Genomic DNA, 27054 nt, shown 5'->3' on the forward strand with positions numbered 1-27054 from the left:
CCAAGAGACGTTTTAAGAATGAAAAGATCATTCTGTCCCTTCCGCACTTTGGCTAGTAACCTCCCCCCTTTGGAGATTGTGCAGACATCATTTTCAAAACAAACTTTGAACCCCTTATTCAACAAATAAGGCACAGATAGCAAACAGTGATGAATCTCTGGAACAATACAAAAATCCACCGTCTCCTGTAAAACAGAAAGAAAGGCATTAGTACATTTGCGAACTCTAGTTTTCTGTCCATTCGCGAACTTAATAGTTTGTCCCTTCGGAACTGCTGTGCAATTCCACCTCTCGACTGCAGGGGTCTCTGGAACCATGTTGCGGTTAGCTGCAGAGTCTATTACAAGGGCCATCCCGGAATCTTTCACTCCGCCGTCTTCAAACACTGCCATACTCGCAGAAACTTGATAAGACTCTTCCTGTTGTTTACCACGACCACCTGGCTCAGCTCCACGCCTGCCTGTCTTCCCAGGCCTGTTGCCATGGAAACCTGCCTGATTCCCATGGGAAAAATCTTTGCAAACATCCTGCATCGGCTCTCTGCTCCGGTGGGGGCAATTGCCACGCCGACGTTGAACTCCAGTGGAAAAACACTGCCCGGGGCTCCTCCCAGCTGGCCTGGCCTTCCTCCTTCTGGAACGGCTCCTCCCACCAGCCTGCCCCCCCCTGAAGCTCCTCTCTGCTTCAGCACAAAGGGAAAGCTCTTTAAACTTGCCTTTGGAACTCTTCGCCCCCCCGATCTGCTCACTAGCGCTCCTAGAGGCCAAGACATCGGGAACAGGGCCTGCCAGTCCAGCTTCTCCAGGACTCAGTCCATCACACAGACGTGTAGAAGCATTACAACAGCTCCCCAACACTGTCCCAGCCCCCCTTGGGCTTTCTGGGCTCTGGCCTTTCGCTAACGCCTCACACAAGCACGGTGCAGCACTAGTACAGCTGCCAGCAATAGTCCCTTCTGCCCCCTCTGGGGGCCCACAGCTTCCCTCAGCTGTGTGTTGACTCTCAAGAATGTGCCCAGCGCCATCTTGCCTCTCCCCTTCTGACGCAGCCGCGTCTAGGCCATGGCGTTCCACTCCTGCTTCACAAGCCTCACGGAGTGCTAGCCATGCAACCTCAGGCCTCTCAGCATCTAGGACAATAGGCTTCAGCGCATCACTTACATTCTCTGCCAGAAATACTAGCACACACATCTCAGCTTCACTCAGCTCTGTTGCTGCTCCAGCCACTTTCTGCAGTGGCTGGACTGCCTCCCAAAGGCTTTCTCCGACCAATAACAGTTCTACGTGGAGACTCCACGTCCACCAGCCTTCGCGCGTCAGCTTTTCACATGGTAGCTTAAGCCCAAAACCATGCTTCTGGAACTGCGCCATCTTCTCCCCCCAGTGCCCCAGCTTACTCACGTAGCAGTAGCCTCCAGCACCTGTCTTTGGAGAAGCGATTTTTCAGCTGCGTTTCAGCTCTCTGTGTCAGAAGCTCTTACTGCCTCTCGGAAGCAGGCAATCAATCATTCTTGCTCTCCGGCACCCACGCTGACTTCAAAGCGTTCCTGGGGCTCACACCGGCTGCTTTACGAGCGTTTTCTGACCCCATAACCTCTGGAGATATCTATCGATCTTGCCTTATTGATAGAGCCGCGACGTCAGACAGCTTTACGATCCGCATCAATCACCTACAGCGGTCCGGCAGGCTTCCTCTCAAGCTGCGCAATAACTCCTGCTGTCTCTTCTTTCAGTCACGGCTTTGCAGAGTAGAAGCACAGCGTGTAAAGCAGTCTTGCTTCTTGTAAGCACACATAGACAGGTTTGTCTATTTACAGCTCTTTATTCATACATTACAGCATTAAAGTCCAGGGCTTCTTTCAGCCATGTCCAAAGGCACGTCTTTCTCTCTCAGATACACAGAGAGAAGAAGTGAAAGTACAGGGAAAAACTCCTCCCCTTAGCTTCTAAAAGCTTCTGTCTCCTCCCAGCTTCTAACAGCTGACGTCGGAATGTGACGCACACTCAGAACAACTTAACCAGTTAAGTTCTGAACACTCACAAATAGTGTCTTCTCAACACACCCTCAGTCACTGGACAGGGAACAAATTCAATTCACATTTAAAGGCAAACCTGCAGAATCTGCTCTTTTCAAAACAATATGTGATCCAAAATACAGCTGTCCTTCAAAAATTCACACTTCTCTGAATTTTGCAGGGAATTCTCCTGCTGTATACAAAATGCATATACTAGGGTAAATTGTTCATTAAAATATATTCATGGAAATAACATTATATTAGAAGAAATTGCATGCAAAATATGAGGAATTTGCACTAAAATGCTGCTGAATTTTCATGAGAACTTTTTTTAAAAGCCACAAATGATATGGAAATATGGAGAATGTAACAAGACTGTGAAAAATAAAAAGCTGGGAACAACCAACATGGTCAGATTCACCCATCCCTATCATTGGAGCACACGTTCACAATGTTCTGTCACATACCTGTATGTCAGTCCATTTATTATATGGAATAATTCACAATTCTCACAAAAGCCAGAAGGTCCTGAGATTGCCCTCTAATATCAGCCTTGACCAACATGCTGAAATCCTCCAACATGTTCAGGACAAGGGCAAGAATCATTTGCACAATTTCCCCACTACTAGCAACAGCTTGTATTTGTGGAGCATTAAACTATTACTCCCCTCTCAACAATTATCTGCATCAAAGTCTGAGACCCCCCTGATATTCAGTACAGTGGTGTACAGTGGTACCTCGGGTTACATACACTTCAGGTTACAGACTCCGCTAACCCAGAAATAGTACCTCAGGTTAAGAACTTTGCTTCAGGATGAGAACAGAAATCATGTGGCGGCAGCGGGAGGCCCCATTAGCTAAAGTGATGCTTGAGGTTAAGAACAGTTTCAGGTTAAGAACGGACCTCCGGAACGAATTAAGTACTTAACCCGAGGTACCACTGTACTGAGGGAACATAGTAAGCTGCCTTATAGCGAGTCAGGCCATAGGTCCATCTAGTCAGTATTGTCTATACCAGAGGCAACAGCTTACGCAGGCAATTGGGGGTGGGGGGCAACATCACATGTGTGATGTGACGTCTCAATGTCATGCGCATGATGTCAGGAGGAGATGTGGCTCCTCCTCCTCTAGGCGCTGCCAGCAGCAGGAAGCTGCTTCAGACATTCCGCTCCGTCGCAGGAGGAGAAGGAGAAGGAGCCGGCCACCATGGTTAGCTCCACACTTTGCCTCCATACAAAGGTGGGAGGCAAAACGGTTTGGCCCCCTGGAGCTGGCACCCCTGCTTTATACTGACAGGCCATAGCTCTCCAGAGTTCCAGGCCGAAGTTTCTTCCAGGCCTACTTGGAAATGCTAGGAATTGAAACTGGGCCTTTCTTCAGGCAAAGCAGATAAAAGACAATTGTGTTTTAAGTCAGAGGTGTCCAAGGACAGAGAGACATGCAAAATGGGGGTGGGGGTGGGCTGGAGGGAAAGGGGGAAGAATGCTATCTTGACTGGGGTCAGATTCATTTTTGGACAAATGAGGCTGCAATGCAAACTGTACCCATCAAACTTGTGCAAAGCTGGTGGCTAGAATGGGCTTCCGTCTGATGTGGGCTGTGCCATGGCACAGAGGGAGGGGCCAGGGAAGTGTGCGTGGCATCTCTCTCTCTCTCTCTTGATTTCTATGAGGAAGTTCAGCTCTGTTTCCTTTCCCTCTCTCTGCACAATTTGAAACAGGAAGCTGAGTGAGCAGCTGCTTCTGCTTCTGAGCACTACACACAGACAGCTCTGGGATCTCCACACAAGTTGCTGGTTGGGTGGTTATCGTTATTTTTAAATTAACATTTGTTTTCATTTCGTTTTGGGACGGGCTCCTTCCCTCGCGAGTCAAGGCATGGATCAGTGCTGGTACCACGGAACCATCACCCGCTCACGAGCTGAGGACCTGCTCTCTAAAGTAGGCAAGGATGGAAGCTTCCTTGTGCGGGCCAGTGAGTCCATCCCCTCAGCATACGCCCTGTGCTTGCTGTAAGTATGGCTTGTGCCTCCACTGTACTCAGCGGCTCCTCTCCTCCTTCTGCAGCAAGCCGTGCATGGAGCTAAAGTACGGTCTGATCTCTCTGTATGTGACAGGTGATGCCTGTGCTCAACTGGAGGCAGCAAAAGAACTTGGGTGTATGGCTGGCATGACAGAATAAGCTACATGAGAAGAGTTGCTACACATGAGCAGATTTAAAGAGAGACAGTGGCAAAAGTGCAATTTCTTAAACAATTATGTAGGTAGCAGTAAGGCTTCATCTTGTTGCACCTATGGTTTGCTTTGTTTTGTTTTATTTTTAAAAAAAATTCCATTAATTTGTTGAGGCTGCAGTCCTTTACAGTAAGCGCCACTGAACTTAATGAAATTTACTTCTGAGTAGGTGTGTACAGGATTGGACTGATAATTTGGAGTCCACCAGTTCATTCTTTCCCTCTCTGTCTCTCGAGTTGATATAACCATAACAGGCGTGTTGGGGTTTTTTTGCATACTACAAACATGCTGGTTTTCTGAATAACTCCTCAGACATATTTAGAGGATGTCTTGGAGGCTACTGCAGTGCAGAGGCATAGCGTGAGGGGTGCTGTGGGTGCTGCAGCCCCGGCGTAATTTTGAGAGGGGATGCCTTGGCTGACCAGATAGCGGACAGCAGGAGGAGATTGGGCAGCAGTTTCCTCACCTGTCTCCTTCTCTGAACTGTGGCACGCAGGCAGGCACCCTGCCCGCCCACCCCAGGCAGTGCGGGCATATGCTCCACCGCTGCTGCAGTGCACAACTGGGAAGATGTGAAGGGAAAACCTGTTTACCTCATGATCATCCATAAAAACATAAGAGCAGCCTCCTGGCTCAGGCCAATGGCCCATCTAGGCCAGCCAGATGCCTGCAAGAAACCCACAAGCAGGGCCTGAATGCAATCCATTTATTTGTCACATCAACACCATGCATTTAAAGCACTCTTGTGCCGCTTTAAACAGTTGTGGCATCCCCCAAAGAAGACTGGAAACTATAGTTTGTTAAGGGTGCTGAGAGCTGTTAGGAGACTCCTCGCAGTGCTACAATTCTCACCACCCTTAACAAACTACAGTTCCCTCGATTCTTGGGGGGGGGGGAGCCAAGCCTATGAAAGAGGCATGAGAATGCATTAAATGAATGTTTTGGATACTGACCCTACTGTGGGACTGGGAGATCAGCTATACGGACTGTGCAACTGACTGTTGCTGTCAGGGATGCAAAGTAGTTGAGACCAGCAAAAGCTGAAGCATGGAGATGAATCACAGGCACTTCAAATTAGAGTTGCAGAGACAGACACTTCCTAAGCCAAGTTTGTGGTTGTCGAGGTAAAACATGGCTTAACATGAATGGGACATTTGGCAAAATTCAGGAAGTTTGAATTAATAATTTCTTGGACCTTGGAAACTGGAAGGTAGTGCCTCAGAAGTTTGGAGAGAAATCCCCAATCGTAAAGAAATATGAATATTATTTGATGGTATAGACTGACGGCCCATCAGCTGCTCCGTGAAGGGCCTGTTTGCAGTCGCCTAGATGACCCACCTCTGATCTCTCCTATTCTTTTCATATCCTTAATTCAGCAGCTACTCACAGCAAAGAACATGCATCAATTTCTCTTGGTCAGTTTCTGAGCTGGAATTTAGCTGGACTGGAAGCCGTTTAGAAGTGAGTCTACCCTGTTGCTTTGGGAATCTTGAGATCAGTCAGTAGATTTGTTCCCTGCTGCAGATGCCTATTGGCTTCCACTATGCTCTGCTATGTAAAACAAATATGAGAAAAATACCACAAGCTTTCTTTCATCCGTATGAAACACAACACTGTAGCATTGGGGAAGTGGAGAAAACACTATCTTAAATGTCAGCATAACCACATCTCCTTAGAGCTGCCACTCACAGATTGCCAAAGAAGCATTACAAGAAAAAGAAGAAGAAAAAGGATGAATGAGGACACAGATTTGCATAAAATGTGCGCATGCTAATTTGTGTGCATATATGCAAATTTAGAAATAATTGTTATGATAAAACTACAAATATATCTTACCACGGTGGGGGGAAATGGTGATGAGGTGTCCAGACTACTGTCCAAGTGAGGAACTTCAAGGTCCCTGCTCTCCTTCTTTATTTAATGTTAAACTACACTTGGACTGGGCACTCTTTCAAGGAGTGGAATGTCGTCTGCAAAGTGGGCCTTCCCCCCCATGCCTTCCAAAACCTACCTGCACAAATGTAGAAGCTTAAAAGTATTCCTTTTTTTTTAAAAAAAAAAGGAAAACTGGGCTTCTCAGGAACCATGCTTGTGTTTTGCAGTACAGCCATAGCCATGCATTGAAACAAAAATTTCCAGGCAAGATATGAAAAAAAGAAGGCCAAAATTAGCAGCCGAAATCCATTTATAGACTCCAGAACATAAGCATATGATCTACAAATTGCTTGAGGCATCAACACCTCTTGCTAACATTTAAATGTGGATCTAGAGACCCAGCTTTAGGCATCTATGTTTTAAAAACTTGATCCAATGAGCAGTATATTAGTGGGGTCCTGAAATGTTAGAGGGCATATGGGGGGTTGTAAGTAATTCATTTTTTAAAAAATCCTGTAAACTAAAAGACCTATCCTATGCAAGTTTCTTCAGAAGCAAGTCCCACCAAGTTCAATGGGGCTTATTTCCTAATATATGTGTTAAGAACTGCAGCTTAAACTAAACCCACAGAATCACAGGCTTTTAATGGGCTTCCTCACTTGAAATCCTTTCAATAATTTCAATCAAAACAAGGTGCTAAACGCAATTTTTGGCATTCAGGGGGTACCCCCATCAGCTATATTATGAAGGGAGTACTTCTGGTAAATATAAGAATATGATTATGTCACTTTAAATAGTATAGATTTAAGATATTTCATATTTCATATGTGAGGTAAATTAGACGGAGAAACTGCCCAAATGATATCCAGTGAGTATCTTGGCTGAGTGATAATTTGAACCTGGATCTCCTCTAGCTAGTCCAGGACTCTAGCCATCTGGAGGGCACCAGGCTTAGGAAGGCCGGGAGAAGCTTTCAAGGAATCGTTTTAACAAAGTGTTTCAGTTGGATTGTGCAACTAGTACTGCTTACTTGTTAGTCAGGTGGTCAAGTTATATGACTTTTATCTAGATATCTAGATTTCTAAATTCTGATGTGTCAGTTGCTTAAATTCAGTTGCTTAAATTCAAGATGTGGGTGGGAGATATCTTTGTTTGGTGATCTTTATTTAACGGCAAATGTTAAGAATGCTTCCTGATAGCTTCACCATGAACTGCAAAATTATTTCATTGATCTGTCTAGATTAACATTGCTATGTTTCAGTTATGCCCTCTACTTTTTGATATGGGACATCAAAATATCCCGTATAACTTAAGATGCTGTGTTTGTGGTGAAGAAGCAGGAGAAAAGCTTCTTCTGCCTGCTGTTGAAGGAGCACATCAACTGAGCAAAATCAGAGGAATTAGCATTTTAGTTAGAATGACAACAAAGAAGTCACAGAAATGTTTGCCTTGGCTGCTGTACAACCATAACAGCAATTTCTGGGTGATCATGTGGTCACCCATGTAGAATTGGATATATATGATCTTTTAGGTTACATCTATGATTATGGCCAATGCTAGCCCTACTCAGAGCAGACATGTCTAAATCAGGTTCATGAATTTAAATGGGTCTACTTTGTGCAGGACTTAGTTGGATGCAAGGCATGATTTTTTATTATTATGTTATTTTATGATGTTATTTTCATTAACATATGTGTTTTTATGCACATCTTGCCTCAATGCACACATTTTTATATGCATTATTTGGTTAAACAACTGCATACTTAAATTTGGAGAAGTGGAAGTTTCAAAGGTAGCTGTGTTTCACTTTGCATATTCTTACAGAAACTGCGAATTAGGTAGGCAACTTTTATCATGATAGCAAATGAGTGACACAAATATATTCGGAACTCAACAGACTGTCTGGACATTCAGTGTTTAACAGTTTGTGACGTAAATCATGCTTCAATGCAGCAGTTCTTGTAAAAGTTCACAAGCAAAGCGTAAGCTAAAAATGTGGTTTCGTAACATACGTCAAAATAGCTTATTGATAAGAATTCAAGCAGGGATGAGACAGCTTGCTAACTAAACCCTTTCAATGGACTAGTTTGTCTAGCTAAAGTGTTCAAAGCTTAATGAAGAGAGAATAAAGGTCCTATAGTGCTTACCGTGAAGGAAGAAGTAATAATTTTCCTACCATGTTCTGAGATGGAAATAAAAATTTGAATAAAGACAGATGAGACAGATAGCTGCACTAGTATGTTCTCTGAGCTCTTCCTGTCTTTAACAGAACTGTCTGTAGCTAAATAAAAGAAGGTTGTTGTTGTTTTAAATATATATATTTATAAATGCCCTTAAGATTCATTAGCCCTTTGACTACACTGCTGTCAGGAAAGAACAGAGCATGGGAGAGGGCCACATATGAAAGTGAATAGACATTCTAGGGCAAGGGCGGGTTTACATTTCAAACAGAACCACAGTAACTGCAAAAATATATTTAATTGTCATGTGTGAAAATACCTTCAGAAAACTGCCTGCATCAAAGCCCACGGTCAAAAGTGAGAATCCCTCAGATATTCTAATCATGCTGGTTCAATAATTCCAGCCCCAAACAAAGCATCCCATTAATTGTCCTCTTTGGAGGTGAGACTCCCATTACTATAGAAGTCTGGAAATTAAGCCTAAAAGCTGTTGGTTTTGGTTGTTTTTTTTAATGGCTCTTTCTGATCTTTTCTACTCTTCAGATAAAACTCTTCTGCTCTTTCTTCCCTGAGTTAAAAAAATAATACAACAGAAAGAGAACAGAAGGGGAATACTCTTGGGTGGTGTTTTGATTCTGTGTTCAGTTAAGGATCATTTAATTACTTGGCAATCCATCAAGGAAAATAACCATTATAACAATGCAGACCAGAGGCACTGTATCAGTTTTTCAAAAGCATGAATGCATCTGAATTGACAGAGTGCAGCCACACACATTCAGTTTAAGTCTCACACATTCAGAACCTAAATAGATGTGAAATGTTGCATTTGTTGAATCACATATCTGCCAGGACTGCATATAAAGGGAGGGTGGTAATAGGTCTGATTTTTACATAAAAAGTGTCCTCTGGATGAAAGGAGCTGAACCGCCGTCCCCATTATATTCCTGAAATCCATTTCTCTGAATCCTTTTCTCCCCAAGTCTGGTGTTGATACTGGGAAGTATATTGCACAGGGATAAAAGTGCTTAGGGTTATGGGCCAATATACGTCAACATCCTCTTAAAAACAACAACTCTGGAAACTGACTCATGAAAGATGATGGGAGTTGTAGTCCCAAAACATCTGGAGGCCGAGTTTGCCTATGCCTGCTATAGTTGCATCCCTAAAACCTCACAATCCACATTTTATTATTCTTAAAGTCTCAGAAACAGCCCAAACTCTTTGGATCTGGCTGAGGCAATGCTGTTTCCACGCCCATGTTGTTCTTTACACTTGGAGGTCTCTCTGTAAAGAGCAGTGGGTAGAATTAATCTTGGCCTGTGAGCAATCCAATTCCCTCCCTAGTCCTCAACTCTTCAGTCATATTACTTGAAATATACTCAGAGTCAAGTGTGGATTTCATGCTCTTTACTCAGCTCATAGTAGTGAGGAAATGAAAGTTCCCCCAAAATATCTGCTTTATATACATTTACACAATGGGCCGCACGTGATTGGCTAATTCTGGGGTTCTCCTGTTGGCCAATCAGGTTGCGGATTCACTTCCACCTGGAGCTGGATTGGGTGGCTCCTGCGGGCCAATCATACTACTGCATTGTTCTAGGACCAATCAGACTGCTGCATTCTGAATCCTATTGTTCTAGGACCAATCAGACTGCTGTCTTTTGGATCCTATTCAACTCAGTACATAACACCACTGATGAGCTGTTGGGGAGTAGGGATGGGGAAGAAACTGGGTTTGGTTTGAACTTCAATAAGAAGAACCTACCTAATTTGCAGTTTCTGAAACAATATGCAAACCGAAACACCGCTACCTTTTGAAACTCACACTTCTTCAAATTTCATGATGCAATTCTCCAACCAAATAATGTGTACAGAAGTGTGCATACATTAGTGAAAATAGCATATAAAATGCATTTTATTAGGGAAAAATGCCAGCAAAAACGTGCCCATTGGGAGAAATTTGCACTAAAATGCTGGCACATTTTCATGTTGACTTTAAAAGTAAATTCACAGAATGATGCAGAAATATGGAGAACTGAATATAAGATTTAAAAAGAGAGAGAGAGAAATAGAGAAAATGAGATTGACAGATTGATCCACTTCTAATATGGTGTTGTGCAGTCTTCCTCAACCTCGGCCCTCCAGATGTTTTGAGACAACAATTCCCATCATCCCTGACCACTGGTCCTGCTAGCTAGGGCTCATGGGAGTTGTAGGCCAAAAACATCTGGAGGGCCGAGGTTGAGGAATCCTGGTGTAGTGGTTACAGCAACCTTTCCCAAACTTGGGTGCTTAGCTATTGTCGGACTACAACTCCTATCTTCCCTGACCACTGGTCCTGCTAGCTAGGGATGGTTGGAGTTGTAGTCCAACAACATTTGGGGACCCAAGGTTGAAAAAGGATAGGTTAGTGTGTCAGACTAGGATCTGGGAGGCTAGGGTTCAAATCACCACTCAGTGATGTATCTCACTGAGTGAACTTGAGCCAGTCACTGTCTCTCAACATAATTTACCTCACAGGGCTTTTGTGAAAATAAGGGGGGGGGGGCGTGCGTACAGGGAGAACTACTGTATATATGCCACTTTGTGTTCTTTGGGAGATAAATTTAAATGAAATGAATTATTTCTAATTCTCAGCCTAAGGTTGTAAACCTAGAAATAAGCCCCGCTGCATTCAATGACATAGAATCCTGAGTGGAGCAAAACATTAAAGCACATTTAAGCAATAAAATAAGTAATGGTAGGCAATCACAAGCAGAGATTTACAGTGAATCCCAAGGAAAAGAATGCTTGAATTTAGAGAAGCAGCAAAATGACTTTATCATAGAAAATAAGCACCAGCACAAATACACTGAGGGCTTTCATCTGGCCCCTGTGTAGCTCCTTATCAAATGACTTCTGGCCCTATTCTTTTCAACAACCAGAGGTTTTAATTAGGCACCTCAGAGAAAGAGGCAAAAGTCTTTAATGACATTCTAGTGTATACAGCAACAGACCCTTCCATACTTCTCCCCTCATTTACCTCAGCAGCTTACAGGCAGTTGGAAATGCTCTAGTAGTGGGCAAGTGGGCATAGAGTCTGCTGTGGTTCATGTGGGGATTAAGGCCACATCTACACCATAGGTTTAAAGCACATAGTTTCCCCCAAAAGAATGATGGGAACTGTAGTCTGTTAAAAGTGCTGATCATTGTAGCTTTGCAAAGGTTAACTACAGTTCCTAAGATTATTTGGTGGTAGCCATGTGCTTAAATGTGCTTTAATGTATGGCGTGGATATGCTTTCTGTGTGAGAAGTCCTTTCTTTACCCGAGTCTCAGAAGGTGAAACCCACTAGTTCACTTTTAGGGGTTCCTTGCTTTGAGGTGTTCAGCCTGGTGGATTTACCTCTGTTTTCGATCACACTGGGAGAGCAGCAGTGTTGGAGAAATATCTGTGTAGAATGTTTTCCCATGACATTTCTGAAAACTGTCTTGACAAATCCTGAGATGATCTGCTTGCTCTTATTTTCTGGAAGTGATGAAGAAGCAAGTAGCATGGTCTCTTACGGAACAGCTAGTCATTCTCAGCAGAAATTCTGCTTTGCCTCTGAAATTTTTTGCAGAAGACAGTGTCTTTCAAAATATGTGATTATGGCTGGAGACAGATGATGTACCTTATGAGAAGTGGCACATTCAACAGCTAGTATTTTGATTAGAATTGATGCAACCACAGACATTTTTTTCAATTATATGTATGTCTCTGCTGCATAAGAGATTAGTTTCCCATTTTGAAACAAATAGCCTCCTCTCTCCTTGCTAAACAGCAGTTTCTGTCCTAAGTGACATTGTGATTTGATACTTTTACCCCTAAATAAGTATGACCATGGCCAAAAAAGTGGCGGATGCAAAAATGGTCTTAGGTTCTTTGGTGGATTTTTGTAAAGTGCCGGTAATCTGTCTTTCTGCTAATTCCACTTTTTGATATGATGGAAACCTGCTCCCCCCCCCCCCGCCCGGCCCACGTCTGTGGGCATCATAGCTTTGCAATCAAAGGCACAAGCCCTTAGAGGTTCTGTTTTTTAAATGGAAAATTTAAAAGAGAAGGAAATGGATGGAGAGAGATAAATGCCAAGTCCAAGGCAGAAAGCGGAAACCATTCCATCTGTCCTGGAAGCCCCAATCCATAGAATTCCAGGCCAACAAGATGTTAAAACTCAAATATGTTAAAACTAATACATATGGAGCCATTCCAACACCATATCTCTTTTCCTCTCTTACTACTAACAGCTTGCTGAACATTTCCTTGTCCCCAGCTCAGTTCATTAGCTGTCATCTGTGGCATAGGAGAAACATGATGACATTCACTCTTACTTGATGTAACACTAGGCATTATCAGTGGAAACGAGAAAGAGAAATACTGATCAGCTCTGTAGCTTGTAAAGTCTGATTAGGCCTTCAGACTCAATATTCCATGTATACTAAGAATTTTGGAATCCCAGAAACAGCCTTTGAAATCTCAAGATGGACTTGAATAATGGTGACATTTGAAAACACAATAAATGTGGGGTCACTGTACAACCTTCCTGATGATTACGTATCGATGTGACATTTTCAAGCTTATTTTTGCAACCTCAAGAGTCAGGAATGGGGTGAGGCAGTTAGATATCAAGGAGAAAATAAAAATAAAGTTTTCAGACTGATCAAGTTGGCCTTGTATGCTTCAGACCAGAAGCGGGGAACCTTTGTTTCTCCAGACATTGCTGAATTATAACTGCCATCAGCCATGATCATTTGTCATGCTGGCTGTGGCTGATGAGAGCTCAACAACATTGGGAGAGGCACAGGTTCTCTACCCCTACAGACCATCAACACAACAATAAACACTGTGATCAACATATCTTGCCAGACTTACCTTTTCTTCTTCTAACATCCTCTCCTCTTATGTGTCCCAGGTATCGGAACTGTGTGTATACCTACAGGATTCTACCAAATAAAGAACATAAGCTAGTTATCCAGGTAAGCCCTCATTTAATGCTAAATATGGCACTTTAGTTTCACATTCTGTTGTCTTATATGAGAAATATATCATAAGAGGGAGGACAAGGATGATGGCAGCTTTAGTCCAAGAACATCTGAAGGGCCACAGATTTACCATTCGTGTTGTAGAGGGATCTCAAATATGATACTAACCAGAGACAACAGTGAGTGGTGTGTTGGTAAACAAAATGTTGAGGAGTGCAGTGGAAGTGCACTGTTGCCCTAGTGTCAGTAGCTCTAGGTATTTTTATTCACAGTGGATTCCCTAACTGTGGGCGGCCGATTGCCATGGAGATGTTTCCTAGGCTATGCAATAAATGCTGCTGATTGCTCAGGAAAGCCATATGCAGTCTCATTTTACACTCTACTGCACAGCGTGGAATTGGAAGGTACCTTTGAGGTCACCAAGTCTAACTCTCTGCTCAGTGCAGAACGCAATGGAGATCCCATCACCTCCTAAGGCAGTATGTTCCGCTGTGAAACAGCTCTGTCTTCTGCAGGACAGTCTTTCACATGTCATTCTTGCATTGCAGGGAGTTGTACTAGATGACCCTTGGGGTCCCTTCTACATTCCTATAATTCTGTGATTGTAGAAAGACTGCTATCATGGAATCACACAGTTGTGGTGATTCATGCATTGGTAACCTCAAGACTTTGTGATTGGACAAAATGCTGCAGCTGGACTGTTGATGGGGAGAGACAATCACCAGCACATAAAAGCTTGCACTGGCTGCCCAGATGTTACCAGGCCAGGTTCAACATTCTTGTATAAATTAACCAGGCCCTTAATGGTATGGATCCAGGGTATCTTAAGGGACACCTGTTCCTGATCTACTAATACCTTTAGGGCATTCTCTGATGGTGGTCTCCCATGGCTCAGGTGCACAGCTCATAACTACCAGAAACCATGCATTCAATGAATTGGGCCTAAACTCCCAACTGAGATTTGACAGCAGGGACCCTCCTTGCTGACCTTCAGGTGAATGGCTAAAACTTTCTTGTTCCAGCTGGTATTTTAAGGTAGCGTTTGGTCTTGTGATAATTCTTTATTGCTTTATTTTCCCATTTTCTGTGGATTATTTTTTATGCATGCCACTTAGAAATTCAAATAATTAAGGCGTATATAAATGTCTAAAATAAGTAAGTGTCAGCCTATAAACTTCTCTTATCCGGGCTAAATACACACAATCCTTTCAACCATTTCTTGTAGAACCATCCACAGTCCTACCTTTTCCCCACCATGGGACATCAGAAACCACTGACTACACTTGGCCTCTGATTTCCAGATGCAGCATTTTCTTCCCTTTGGGAAAGGCCTTTATATAATCCAGCTTTTCTGCTCAGTGAGTCTTCTGGGGGAAGGAGAATGCCTGAGGCGTATCCTAAGGGCAATCCCATTGAGTATAGGGGGAAATTATATGATTATTATTATTATTATTTCAAGCATGACAAAGTTGCAATATCTGGTCCATTTATGTGAGATGGGAAACTACTTTACCTGTTGCCATGCATCGTTCTTCTTCCATCATTTGACCTAAAGCAGGGATGTGACTGGGCTGCTCATACACTTGAATAATTGCCTTTTATGCCCAGCATTATTCATAAGCACTTCATTCATCCAATGTCGTCTAAGGATATCCTTCCCATTCCTGACATGAAAGGGCTCTGATTTTGCTCTCCTTCAGCACTTCCTGACCTCAAGATTCCACGGTAGTTTCTGGCCTTGCACAGACTGATGAAAGCTTTGCGCATCTGGTCACTTTTTTTCCTGCTCCGCCTCTGAGGTCGGGACTCTGTGTAACAGGAAATCGATGACACACAGTGCGTAGTTCGAAAGCAGCCCAGCAACTGTGACTCATTGCTCACCAGAAGAAGCTGAAACTGTAGGATGCTTATGCATTCTTATCACACTAGAAGCTATCAGCTTGCTGGAGAGTTGATGGGGCCTGATATACATGAAGGTGCTTTTCCTGTTGGATTCCCCACTGAAAACATAAGAACTGTGCTGCATGTTAACAGGGCCAGGCTACAAGTCACATTGTAATAAATGGAGCTTGTGTTCAGAACCTATTTGGATATCACACACACAGTTCTCCAAATGAATGTTCTGAATAACTCAGGTTTAGGCGCATTAATTCCAATTGTATATATATATATTCAACCCCATGCCTGTCCACAGGGAGGTAAGAGCATAGAAGCATAGAATTAAAAAGTTGGAAGCGACCACAAGGGTCATCATCTTTTTTGCCCAGTGTGGGGCTCAAACCCACAACCCTGAGATTAAGAGTCTCATGCTCTACCAACTGAGCTATATAGCCACAAGCTAAAGAGAAAGATAGCATGATGCTAAAGCCATGCGGGAGGCAGTGGAAGACAGAAGTGCCTGGCGTGCTCTGGTCCATGGGGTCACAAAGAGTCGGACACGACTAAACGACTAAACAACAACAAAGCCATGAAGTCAGCCGTTGTAACTGATGTTTTATGAGAGTCGTGGAAGCGTCTTGCAGACATATCAATATTAGCATCCACTAGGTAGGATGCCAGAGATTGGACATGGGACCTACTACCTTCCAATTTATTAATTTTAGTATTTTTAAACTTTAAACTTCCTTGGGTACCTTAGCAGACAGGTAGTATACAAATGGAATAAACAAACAAACCAAAATACATTAAAATATAAAACATACAGAACATAACTTACAAAACAGCTAGAAAATTTTGCTCCTGCCTAAGTAAAAAGATTCAGTCAACAATCACACCAGTCCCCCCCCCCTCGTTGTCTGTGCAGATATATGTAGTATATTCCCCTAGTATGATTAGTTTGGCAGCTTAGAATTGATCCTGTATTTCCTGCAACTGGCCTTGTCACTGACGTCATAGACAGAATTTTATTTTATTTTCCTGTGCAAATGAGACACAGTGTCAGGTCTCCCGTGTCAGTTCTATGTGGAAATGGGAATAAGGGCTATACTGGGAAGTATGCCAGTTCCTGCCCTGGAAATTTTGCCAGTCCACCCTCTAGTTTGCTGTTCCAACCATCTGATAATGACTTAGGAAGCTATCTTTCCATTGTTTAAAAATTATGTGACCTATCCTGCACACAGCTGATGGCTGTTTGACACGAGATAATGTAGGGCTGCCATACGTCCAGAATTTTCCTGGACATACACAGAATACTGTGGTCAATAGCAGTGTCTGAGTCGAAATCAGCTATATGTACGCGAAATTCCAGACATATGGCAAGCCATGTTGACAGTGCCGTTTTTGCCAATTCTCGTAAATAATAGTTCAAAATACAGTGGTACCTCGGTTTAAGAACAGTCCAGTTTAAGAACGATTTGGTTTACAAACTCTGCAAAATCGGAAATAGTGTCTCAGTTTGAGAACTTTACCTCGGTCTAAGAACAGAATCCGAACGGTGGAAGGGCACCGGCGGTGGGAGGCCTCATTAGGAAAAGTGTGCCTCAGTTTACGAATGGTTTTGGTTTAAGAACGGACTTCCAGTTCGTAAACTGAGGTACCACTATAGCTCGAAGGCTTTTTGAAATATGGCAACCCTATGTTGCCTCCTTACAGCATGTAGGAGCAGTAACTGAGTTGGCTCACACAATTATTATTTGTTAATACAAGTAGTTTTGATTCTCTCCTGTCACACCTTCATGGTGACAAATGTAATATGGCACCCAGGCAAGCAAGAATGCTGTCTGTACCAATTCCATTTCACAATATTTGCCCATATGAGCACAAACACCTGGAAACAATTCTGGTATGCTCCCATAGGGAGCCCGAAGCCCTGTGCTAAGCAGTTTCATATTTTCAGTATTGAAAACCAAGAGTTCATTCAGTTTTCAGCTTGTGTGTACTGTATTGGCATTCTGTTCCATCATTTTTGGAAATGTCATATTTGAAAGCCTTTTTACGCAGCCACTGAAGAACTGAAGTGAGTGGAGAAAGTCACCTGCTCACAGCAAGACCAAGAACCCCTGGCTTATCTCTCTCGTGTCCTGGGGAAAATAGCCATGTAAAATATGAGTAGGATCCATCCCTCTGGTGGGTGATGCACAGTTCCATAGAAGAACATAGTGACCTGCTAATGGCCAAAGAGAATGAATGGCTGATTTTGGCTTTTAAAGATTTGCATGACCCAAGGCAGGAATACAAAGAGGATTGCCTTTCTCCACATGAGCCTGTATGTCAGTTAGGGATAGATGGATCAAATTGTTTGCATTCTGTGTTACTTCTGAATACACTCAATCATAGGTCTGTTCCACCCTGGGCTTGGTGGGGGGGGGGGGGTTAAGCACCAAAAATGCATTAAAATTGTATGCATTTTCTACACTCCCCCCCCCCCCTGAGAATTGTAAGGATACCCCTATTCACTTCCCAGATCTATAATTCTCAGAGTGGTTTAACAATCAGCCCCTGGGAATTCTGGGAATTGTAGCTCTGTGAGGGGAACAGGGGTCTCCTAACAACTCTGCACACTCTTAACAAGCTACAGTTCCCAGAATTCTTTGGGAGAAGCCATGACTGCTTATAGCAGAGATCAGCAAACTTACCATGGCTTGGGCGGTGTCTCCAGCGCCGATCGTGCGGCGGGCTGGAGGGTGGGGGAGCATGTGCCCATACGCGTGCGCACACACTATTTCCGGTGCACTTCTGGGTCAGAGGAGCACCAGAAATAGGTTGTGTGCATGTGCACGGGCTTCCTCCGACCTGGATGTGCACCGGAAATAACGATTGTGCATGTGCACAAGCTATTTCTGGTGCTCCTCCGACCCAAAAGTGGGCATCTGCGCAGCGCAGTGCCGGTAAGAGCGGGCGACAGCAGTGGGCAGCGGGGGTCACCACAGGCTGGATAAACGAGTCCCTTGGGCCTTATCTGGCCCATGGGCCTTAGTTTGGGGACCCCTGGCTTAAAGTCATGGAATAGTGCTTTAAATGCACAGTGCAGTTGGGGCCTAGGGATAGATATACTAAAGCAAAGAAAAGAAAACCTTGCACAGCTCATACATACCTGGTTCATGTAGATTTAGGCTGCTGTTTCAGTATGACAATCTTGCAATAATAATCTCTGGATACTGACTGTGTAAATAATCTCAAAGTGCTTTCGGAAGATGCTTCTGTCTTTTAGGAGATTCAATTGATTACATATGTCACTGTGCATTACAGCTATTGTTATCACATATAAATCTTTTCATGCCTTGCATTTGGGAGTTCAGATTAACAGCATGCCAAAAAAACCACCCCACTGCTATTTTAGCTTTTCAAATGACAGAACCGCTTGAAAACGCAAAGAGTGGTGTTACTTGTCTTTATGCCAACACTTGTTGGAAAGAGGAAGTACCATGTGTTATTTAATTACAGTATGTTTTTTAAAAATTAATTACCCATTCCCTAAGTACAGTATTTTAGACAATGTCGGCATGGTATGTTCCGTAAATGCTGTGCGCTTGTACTATAATGCATATGTTGGCAGATAATTATTTTTCAACTACATACATAGTCTCCTGCATAACTGTTTTAGGGAATACACAGAATAGAGTGTTCTAAAGAGCTTATTTTCAAATTTTAGGTGCTTATCAGAAGCATGCAAGCACCCATTTTCCTGGTAACCCAGGGCAACTAGAACATTTCCATAAACAACGGGATGTTGTTTGGAAACCTGTGAAAAACATTTATTTTAAAAGCAAATTTCTGGCATTTATGAATGGGGAGGAAATGCAGTGTGTACCACTAACAACAGCTGCATGTGGCTACTTGGGGATGACCCCTACCCCTTGGGCATCTCTAATGTCAGGAAAAGGAAAGGCAGTGATGGTAATCGTCAATATTAGAGAAACCGTGAAAAGAGAAATTAGCTAAGATATATATTCCACATGATTTACTCTTAACAGGAAATTAGAAAATGATAGACATGCAATTTATTTTAGTAGAAAACAATGGTTTGTATCCAACAAAATCCTCCCACTAGGAAAAAAAATCCATGTGCAATGGGACCTCTCCCTCTCCATTCTCCATACATGCACCCCACACCTCAGATTTGCTCCAGTGGGTTGGGGGAACCACTAGAATAGAATTTTCCGGAGCAGGGGTGGCATGGGAAGAAGAATGGGAGAGAAACTCCTATTGTGCAGGTAGAAATCATTGCACTAATGATACAGCTTCGTCGCACACAATCCTGTGAACATGATTATTGTAAACAACTGAAATAATAAAACAGCACCAGCATTGATAGATTAATGTGACTGCCTGTAAATTATTTCCCCAAACAAAATCAAAAGGGAGTTTGTTGCATTCTCTATCTTTCTCTAAGATTTCAATGGCTTGTGTCTTCAATATTACTTTCTATAAGGACTTAGGAATAAGAGTGTCCCCACCGCCATTGCACCCTAATAAAATCAAAACCCAGGAGCTGATGCCTTAAAGAAACACATATTGCATTAAAAAAAACACCTGGAGCTGAAGAAATTTATAGACATTTTTATCACTCAGTGCTATCGATAAATGCTTGAAGCAGTGGAGGGGAACACTAGGGGTATGATGTGGCCCTCCAAGCCTCTCGATCTGGCCCTCGAGACCCTCCCCTGATCATGTCTCATCTCCCCGGACAATTCACCATCCCTGCTCTGTGCTCTCACCTGGCTAGAATGTATACTTGAACTGTGATAATGCATTTTAACTTGTCTGGGTGGGTGATAGAAACCTCTGCATGGCTAAAAGGTACTAATGTGCAAAGGTGGGAGGCACATCTGTTGCTCAGACCACTTTTTGCCTCTGGCCTTGCCCCCCACGGGCATCTGCTCTTTGGAAGGGAGGGAATGCAGCTCTGAGACTAAACCAGGCCCAGATTAAATATGATGTTAAAATGGAGAAGGGCTGTAGCTTAGAGGTATGGTATATGTTTCATGCACAGAATGTCCAGGCTTCAACCCCACATTTCCAACTAGGGCTGGGAAGGTCCCCATCAGAAAACCTTGGGAGCTGCTGCCAGTCAGTGTAGACAGTACTAAGCTAGATGGATCAATGGTCTTATTGGTATAAGGCAGCTGCCTATATTCCTCTTTAATGTGAGCATTTTTAAAAAATGCAAGTAATCATCACAGCTGGATCCGAGGAGCACTGGGGGCCACAGCGGACCGGGAGGAAAAACCCACAGCCCGGTTTTGGTCCCAGTTAAAATCACATTCCCCCAGCCCCTGGTGCCGTTTTTGCACTGTGAGGAAACGTCGTGTTTAGTTTTATCCCAATTACCATGAACAGCAGAGGAGGTAAAAAATGCTTCCCTTTTGTGCCCACTTCAGGTTGTACATGCAGGTCGGGGGTTCATATTACAGACTTTTCCTGCGTACAAAAATCCCCTCCCTATCAAAAAATTAGATGTCAAAGGGAAGTTTTCTAGCCTAGACTTCTTTCTAGAAAGCTAGGTTTCTATCTAAAGGGAGATTTTCGTGCACTCAGTCATGAGAACTGGCACCTCCAGTCTACAGTGCTGCAGCCCAGAAACAGGTTTACCTCATCTGCTGTTAGTGAGAACTTTTGTAGAAAGATGAACATGAGATTTCGACACATTGGCTTTTAGGAACAGCTAAACCTCGGTACAAGTAATGAGCACAGCTTTGCTGTCAGCCACACCAACAAAGCTCACACTCCCCCTGTCATCCTCATTCAGTTCCACTTTCCTTTCCACCCGCAAAGTTGCATTTAAAATAGTCTAAACTTGCGGCTGGCTTGTATTTTGGGAAACAGCTTTTTCTTCCAGCTTCAAGTCCCATCTTAAGGTCACATTACTGTGATAGGCTTCTGGAATTGCTTTGCCCCAATTGGGTTTCAGGGCTTTTAGATTTAGTAAATGATGTTTACAAAAGCATATTTAGCAGGAGACGGGGGGAGCAGGGCCTGCATAACCTTTTCGCCCTCCCCAACAGCTTTCTCTCTCCCAACCCCCCAGCTTCCTTGCTTCACAGGTCCTTCCTTCTCACCCACTCAAACACACACTGAGGCTGCACATCACTAGACTACTAATGCGCATGTGCGTTTTTGTGCATGTTCACCCACACATGAGCACTTCCAGTCAAATGCTATCTCAGTGTTTCCCACCCACAGTGGGGGGCAGAGCTTGTTGCACCTAGGGACGGCCTGTCCCTTTTAGCCACCTGAGGTGAAACAGGAAGCTGCCATCCCACCGCTGTCCCAACACCACCGAAGGCCCCTCTGTCAAAGCCTCCTTTACATAAGTTGTGGGTGGTGTTTGCAAAGCAGTGGCTATGACAGCTATTTTTGGTGAGATCTCACTTCTCCAGCTCTTGGGGTTCTGCTCAAGGGGCTTACTGAGGTCTAAAGTGCATTCTCTGGCCTGTGGTGAATTAAGATAATTTTAAACTCAGTGGCCTTACTCGGGGAGGGATTCTTTATTTATTTTTTACAAGTTAATGTGTATTGCTTCACTTCAGAACCGTTGTATGACAGCTCTGCTGCATTTGGGATCCCTCCTGCTTATTCTGTTAAGGGGAAGATGTGACCTCTGTCCTGTCCTGCTCTGACAGCATCATTGTCTGTGGCAGTTTAGCTACACTCCATTTGGGGCCATGAAAACTGGCTGCTAGTGGACATCTCAACATCAACTCCCCGCCCCATTCTATTAAAAATTTACAGTGCAGGTCTCAATGATACAGTGAGAGTGGAATTCCCCCTGCTATCCATCCAGTGACCACAAGGGCAGAACCACACCATGCATTTAAAGTACATTCAAAGCACATATCTTTCCCCAAGAGTTCTGGGAACTGTAGTTTCCCCCTCAGAGAATTACAGTTCCCAACACCCTTAACAAACTACAGTTCCCAAGATTCTGTGGTGGGGGGGCCATGTGCTCTAATGTGTGGAGCCATACATTTTACATCTGCACTGAATTGTAGTTTCTGTACCAAAACCTGGTTTGAAGTCAGATTGAAAGGTCTGGATAATGGATAGTGGATCCAGTGAATCAAATGTTGGCATTTGGGGAATTTGGAGAGCAAACAGTGGCATGTAGAAAAGGGGGGGGGTGTTACATAGTAAATAGATGGAAACCTGGGACTGCTATTGAAGAGCTCTTAGTAGGCATGATGTGGTGGAAGAGGGGCATATTGGGAGTGGGCAATGATGAGGTTTTTTAGTTGCCAATCAGTGGTTCTGCTAATGGCTCCCAGCTCCATGTGGCAAATATCCCTATGCATGTCTTAGGTAAGGAGTGTGGACCTTCACAGTTATATAGTGATCCACACATGGCTAGCCCAAATAAGACAGATCACATCCAAAACATACATTTAAAGCACATGGCTTTCCCCAGAGAATTCTGAGAACTCTAGTTTGTTAAGGGAGCTGGGAATTACAGCTCTGTAAAATACAGTTCCTAGGATTCCTTGATGGAAGCCATGTGCTTGATGGTGTGATCTGGCTTACTTGGGCTAGATGACCTTAAAACACATCGGTGAAGCAACCCTAACCCCCTGACCGGCTGCTCTGTGTTAGCTTTAAGCCTTATTCTACACATTGAGCAAGTGTGCTGTGCCCATATATATGGGCTTGCATTTCAAACATGAGCAGAGGGGGAGAAAAGAGACTGTCTTTTGAAACTGTGATTTTTGACTACTAAAGATAGTGACTCTCATGGACCTCAGTCGTCATCCCAGCTTGCTTTCTGCGGTTGTGCATTTCTCACTTCTGCTTCCACTGCTTGTTTCCATTTCTGTTCCTCATTAAATTTAAAAAAGTAAAAACACCCAGAGCCAGAATCCATGTTGTACACTTTTCCCCTCAACTTTCCACATTCCTACGTAGATGGTTTATATTAAATGTAATCAATATTTTCCCCAAGATTTTGCTGCAGCCCTGATGATACTAATAGCACTTTTTGGTGTTTTCACTGGGTCTGTATGGGATAAATATTGCTATGTCCACTCCTGTCTCCAAGCCATACTGAGGAAGAACTGATCTCTCTGGTGGGGGTGGGAATTCAGAGGTGGCTGGTGCCCATTGTGACTGGTAGGGTACAAGGCAGGGAGCCCAAAAAGGAGGTGGAGCCAGACTCAGGTTGCTTTCATATTGTACCTTTAAAGCACCATGATGCCACTTTAAACAGTCATGGCTTCCCCACAAAGAATTTTTGGAACTGCAACTTGTTAAGGGTGCTGAGGGTTGTTAACTTACAAGATGCCTATTCCTATCACAAAATTACAATTCTCTTAAAAGTTCATCTTATATTCAGGGAACTCTGGAAATTGTGGGTCTGTGAGGGGGAATACAGTGGTACCTCAGGTTACATACGCTTCAGGTTACAGATTTAGCTAAAATGGTGCTTCAGGTTAAGAACAGTTTCAGGTTACGAACAGACCTCCAGAACGAATTAAGTTCTTAACCTGAGCTACCACTGTAGAGGTCTCCTAACAACTCTTAGCACCCTTAACAAACTACAGCTCCCATAATTCTTTGGGTCAAGCCATGGTGGTTTAAAGTGGTATTACAGTGCTTTAAATTTATGGTGTGAATGTGGTCTTAACGAGAGAGAGAGAGAATAAACTAATTCTAGTTTTGTCCCCATCCTCTTCCCTTCTACAAGGGTAACACTGAGACTAGGAAGAAGGTAAGTAGGAAGAAAGGAAGATAGATGGGGTCTGGCTGAGGTTGGTAGAGCAGTACCCCACTTTCCGTAATAGATGGGCTGCCGTTGGAGTGATTGATATAGGAGACACACACCATAAGCAGATCAAGAATGTGTGCTAGAAAAAATATTGTCGAGGTTAAAATCTCCCAAAGTGCTTTTGCCAACAGTCTACAAGCTATTGTTATGTAGGCATGAACCAATGTAAAGGGGAAAGGGATTGACACTGAAGGTTAAGTAGGGTTAATATTTGTGAACCAGTAATTTCAGAAGAAATGTGGCAAGTTATTTTCACACACTGAAAGCAGCTACTTAGTTTCTACAAGTCTGAGAGACAATTCTTTTAAGGTTTCATATGGATGGTGCCTCTTGGCTACAAAATTAATTACGTTCTGCAGAATGAATGCAAAGATTGGATAGAGATGCATGAGTACAAATGCTGACAATTTTCTTTTGTGGTGGGAATGTAAGGGGATCCAAGAATATTGGTGTGAAGTGGCTGAAATAGGAGATTTCTTTTTGGATCCGCTTCCTGGCTTTAGCTCTGGTAATTTTTCTAGTAGGTTGTCTAAAAGAAGTGATGGAGGAAGGGGAATGAAAATGCTAGTACTGTAGTAGTAAATGGAAGCTAAACGTGGGTGGGGAGAGAATAGGGCGAACCAGTAAATGATTGTGCCTGCAGTAAATGGAAGTCGGCCCAGACAGATTGGTAGCTGCCACAGCACTCTTTTTTCCCAGAATAGAAAGATTATGGTGCATAGATTATCAACTTCTGTTTGCTGAAAGCCAGGAAAGGACAACAGTGATCTGATTTAAGGGACAAGGAAGTAAATCCCTTCTCAATGAATTGAAGAAACCGAAACTCTTGTGATTGTTGTCTCAAATGAAATGCCTATACAGTGGAACCTCTACTTACAACCATAATCCATTCCGGAGGTCCGGTCATAACTAGAAACGTACATAAGTAGAGGTGCACTTTTCCATAGAAAGTAATGGAAAAGTGAATTGATCCATTCTAGACAATGAAAAACACCCCCTAAAACAGCACTGAGGGTGCACTGGCTTACCTGGCTACAAGCTGGGGGTGGGGCAAGGGTCAGTAAAGAGCTGATTCACTTTGGCCAGGGGCACTTTTTTTTTCTTGCCAGGCCAGGTTCTTCTCTGGACTTCCTCAGGTTAGTTCCTTTCGGGGGGGCTGCATTGCGCCCTGCTGTTCCTCTTGCAGGCGGCACCTCTTCCACAGCTTGGGGGGTGGAATGGGGGCCCTCTCCCCGGCAGCGGAGGCCCCAGTGCTGCTCTGCAGCCGGCCGGGCAAGCTTCGGGCTGCCAGCAAGGCCTCTGTTCATATCTAGAGGAAAGTTCATAAGTCGAAGCACCTACCAAAGGTTACAACTGGAATTGTATGTTAGCAGAGCCGTATGTAAGTCAAGGTTCCACTGTACATAAAGGCTGTTCCATAATCTGTTTGTACCAGAATTTTTTATTGGAAACCTCTACTTTTTCTCCTTTAAGGCATAGGCAAGTGTGAGGGGGAAATGTACGCTGCTGACTTAGGCTGTATCCAGAGAACTGTAGTTTGTTAACAGTTCTTTGGGGGGGCAACTACAATTCCCAGGATTCTTTGGGGGGGTGCCTAAATATTTGTTGTGTATGTATCCTGACTCATCTGAAGAGAAGCTTTTGCATAGGTTTGTATCATTTGAAACAAAAGAGTGCTTGTCTGGTCTGATGTACCTACAGTGCAATCCTGTCTCATCTGAAATACTGTAAGCCCTACTGAGTTTAATGGGGCTTTATGCTTCCAACGAAAGAGGGCAGAGGGGTACACTATTGATCTTGCTATTCCTTTGTGAAGACAGAGTTCCTCTGTATGTAAGTAAGTTAACCAGCTGCCCATTGTTTAAAACTGTTCCTGGGGAGGCAATGGGCTATAGCTGATAATAGTCATGTTTGGTCTGCATACACGCACACCATACCTTTAAAGTACATTTGAAACACATTCCTTCCCTCAAAGAATTCTGGGCGCTGTAGTTTACTTCTCACAGAGCAACTCTTAACAAACTGCAGATGATTGGTTACATAACATTTATGGACTAAAAAAAATTAACGATAGCAAATACTGCTTGTGTTCATTGCATGATTTGCATTCCTGACTCTAGACGAACATGTGAATTGTGGCAGTGGCTGTTGCTGTTTCCATTTCTGATCATCCCTAGCTGCTGTAGTGCCAGAGACTTAATTGGAAAAATGACAAAGGATGTGACATTGTGTGGACTGAGCTTTCATTTTACTACTGTCCACCACTATATGCCCTTTCTTTCTTTTGGTGGGAATGATATTTAGCAATATTTGACATCTATGCTTTGTGGGGTGTTTTCAGGCATCTGAAGGTGTTCCGGTGCAGTATTTCAACAACTTGGATGATCTGATAGAGTTTTACAAGAAAGAGAATATGGGTCTGATCCGGAGCCTTAAATTTCCAGTCCAGAAGGAAGAGGAGGAGGCAGCAGAGGAGCCAGAGGAGGATATGGGTAAGAAATTCAAAACACAGAAGCTTGTGCTCCCAAGACTGTCAGTGTATTGGAAATAACAGTGTTAAATTGTCCAGGCTTAATCAATAAAACCTATCAGTTGAAGAAGGAATTGTAAATTCTTAGCCTTTGCCCCACTATAAAGGCTGTCTTTCTTACACACACACACACACACACACACACACACACACACACACACTTCAAGGAGCAGGTGGGCAGTACCACAAATATATAAGCCATGCCAGTAGAAATTTTGACTCACTGAATTAAGGGTAGTCTACCATCCATGTATGGTGACCAGCCTCTTAGGGGCTCAATAAATGTTCTGATTTTGCTCCTCGCTTGCATTCACCTTGCACAAGTTTTGTGCAGTCTAGGCAATATTATTGTTGTTTTGTTGTTGTTATTGTTGTTGTTGCAAGTTTGCAGGACAACAGCTTAAACTGTTCTTAATTTTCTAAATATCTGCCCTTTTGACCATTGCTTAGACTCATTGCTTAGGGTAATACATAACGTTATACAACAGCTAATTGCTTTAAGTAACAGGAATAAGCTGCTACATATCC

The 27054-nt window shown here is 43.4% G+C and overlaps 1 protein-coding gene across 1 annotated transcript in view; it reads left to right on the plus strand.

The window, feature by feature from the left end:
- The first annotated feature begins 3712 nt into the window (after positions 1 to 3712).
- INPP5D (inositol polyphosphate-5-phosphatase D) overlaps positions 3713 to 27054 on the plus strand; it is a 58318-nt gene continuing 34976 nt past the window's right edge. Inside the window, exons 1-3 of the mRNA XM_081912434.1 lie at positions 3713 to 4025; positions 13234 to 13297; positions 26338 to 26488. Coding sequence (XP_081768560.1) covers positions 3892 to 4025; positions 13234 to 13297; positions 26338 to 26488 — 349 coding nt within the window. The 5' untranslated portion in view covers positions 3713 to 3891. The remainder of the gene's footprint in view (positions 4026 to 13233; positions 13298 to 26337; positions 26489 to 27054) is intronic.

Source organism: Podarcis melisellensis (genome assembly GCF_964234715.1).
Source record: "Podarcis melisellensis genome assembly, chromosome: 5".
Classification (NCBI taxonomy): domain Eukaryota; kingdom Metazoa; phylum Chordata; class Lepidosauria; order Squamata; family Lacertidae; genus Podarcis; species Podarcis melisellensis.